The 1730-nt window shown below is 41.7% G+C and overlaps 1 protein-coding gene across 1 annotated transcript in view; it reads left to right on the top strand.

Moving 5' to 3' along the window:
- Window positions 1–799, top strand: part of TMEM163 (transmembrane protein 163) — a 230587-nt gene extending 229788 nt beyond the window's left edge. Inside the window, exon 8 of the mRNA XM_049773019.1 lies at window positions 328–799. Within this exon, the coding sequence (XP_049628976.1) occupies window positions 328–388 (61 nt within the window). The 3' untranslated portion in view covers window positions 389–799. The remainder of the gene's footprint in view (window positions 1–327) is intronic.
- The last annotated feature ends 931 nt before the right edge of the window (window positions 800–1730 follow it).

Here is a 1730-nt window from a genome sequence, read left to right on the forward strand (position 1 = left end):
AAAAACTGAATGCCAAGAAGCTAGGCATACAAGGGCACACATGGAATAATTCCCTTTAAGGGAAATGCCAGGTTAGATAATGGGAGAGTGGAGAATCTTTCCCTTCCATAGAGAATGAAAGTAGACTAGTGGCTTCCAGAAGAGGGGACTTCTGCCCAGTGTCAACAATTTTGTGCAAAGTAGATGGTGATGAGTTCTTTACAACCCCTGGGCCTACTAAAGTCATGGGTGAAAGCTGTGGTATGGGAATTACTGTATATGTGCTCTTGTATATAGCTCTAATGCTATATTGGGAATATACTTGGGTGACCTATTTCCTCTTTGCAGACTCCTCATGGACATGGTGCCCAGGGTGAGGCAGACACGTCACTATGAGATGTTCGAGTGAGCAGCCCAGCATCGCAGAGAACCTGTCATGATGGCAGGAGGCTCCCACACTGGCAGATGGTGCCAATGTTTGATGAACATCAAGCTTTTTATTTTATTTTATTTTTTTCCTTTGGGAAAGTTTATGATCCTGGGCATAAGGTCTGCTTAGCAGGTGGGTCTGCATTGCTCCCCTGATCTCCCATCAGACACAGAACAATGCATGGCAAAGAGACACACTTCCTGTCTTCAGGCGGAAATGACATCATCTTTCTGGAGATCATGAGTTTCCATTGGGGCAGATGAGAGGCCTGCACTGCAGCTCACGGCTGAGATAGATGGACACTGACCAGACCCACCTCATGGCAAATATAAGGAAAGGTGACCTTGTGTCCCTGGGGCCCCTTTTCCATACTCAGAACCATCAGTATATGTATATGTATATATATATGTATATACATATGTATATATATATACACACACATATATATATCACTACCTAATTTCTATCACTGTATTTAATTTGTTTCATACTGTTTTCCTAATCCTAAATCTAAATCAATTTGTCCAAAAGGAGACCATTCTATTTTTCAAGTACTTAGTGATCCATGTAGGAGCTTTGCATGAACGAAGTTAAGCACACAGCCCTTTCTTGTACACCAAGAAATACCCATAAACCATTTTGGAAAGATGTGAAACTATACTTTATTTGTAATAAATAATTATATAATCTATTCATAAATGCACATATCTATATGCTGTGCTATGTGGTAATGGTACATTACAGTCTGTTAGAGATGGCTCACTCTGTAAGGAAAAAAGATGTTCCCATTTTTCACGCTTGGTGTAGACTCCATAAAAACTTCCCCCCAACATGCAACATTCTGTACCTCTAGCACTGTTGCTTGTCCTGGTGACAGTATCTGACCAATAAACACCTTTACCTGTTTTGTATGGTATGCCAAGCTTCTCTGTGAGGATTGTCATCTCTATGGGTAGGTTTTCCTGCTTGTGGCTGAAGAGTGATGTGGAAGAGGTCACCTGGTCTGGGGGTGGTGTGGTGCGTAGATACCCCAAACATATCTTGATGGGTTTTGTGGCCAGTATGGAAGATCCAGAAGCTTCTTTCTCAGAAAGGGAGAGCAGACCCTCATTCTTAAGATGCCTTTAGAGGGACTGAGAGATAGTCACTTTTCTTTCCGCCACTCCTCACCCATCTGTCTCCTTTAGGCTGTTTTAAGAGGTCATGGACCTTGGTTCAGTTCAATACTTTTAACATCTACTCTCTAATCCACCAATAGCTTTTGAGTGTTCTACAGAATGTTAACATGCTACCTTGAGAAAAATGTTTTCAGAAATGTCAG

Source organism: Suncus etruscus, chromosome 5, assembly GCF_024139225.1.
Source record: "Suncus etruscus isolate mSunEtr1 chromosome 5, mSunEtr1.pri.cur, whole genome shotgun sequence".
Classification (NCBI taxonomy): domain Eukaryota; kingdom Metazoa; phylum Chordata; class Mammalia; order Eulipotyphla; family Soricidae; genus Suncus; species Suncus etruscus.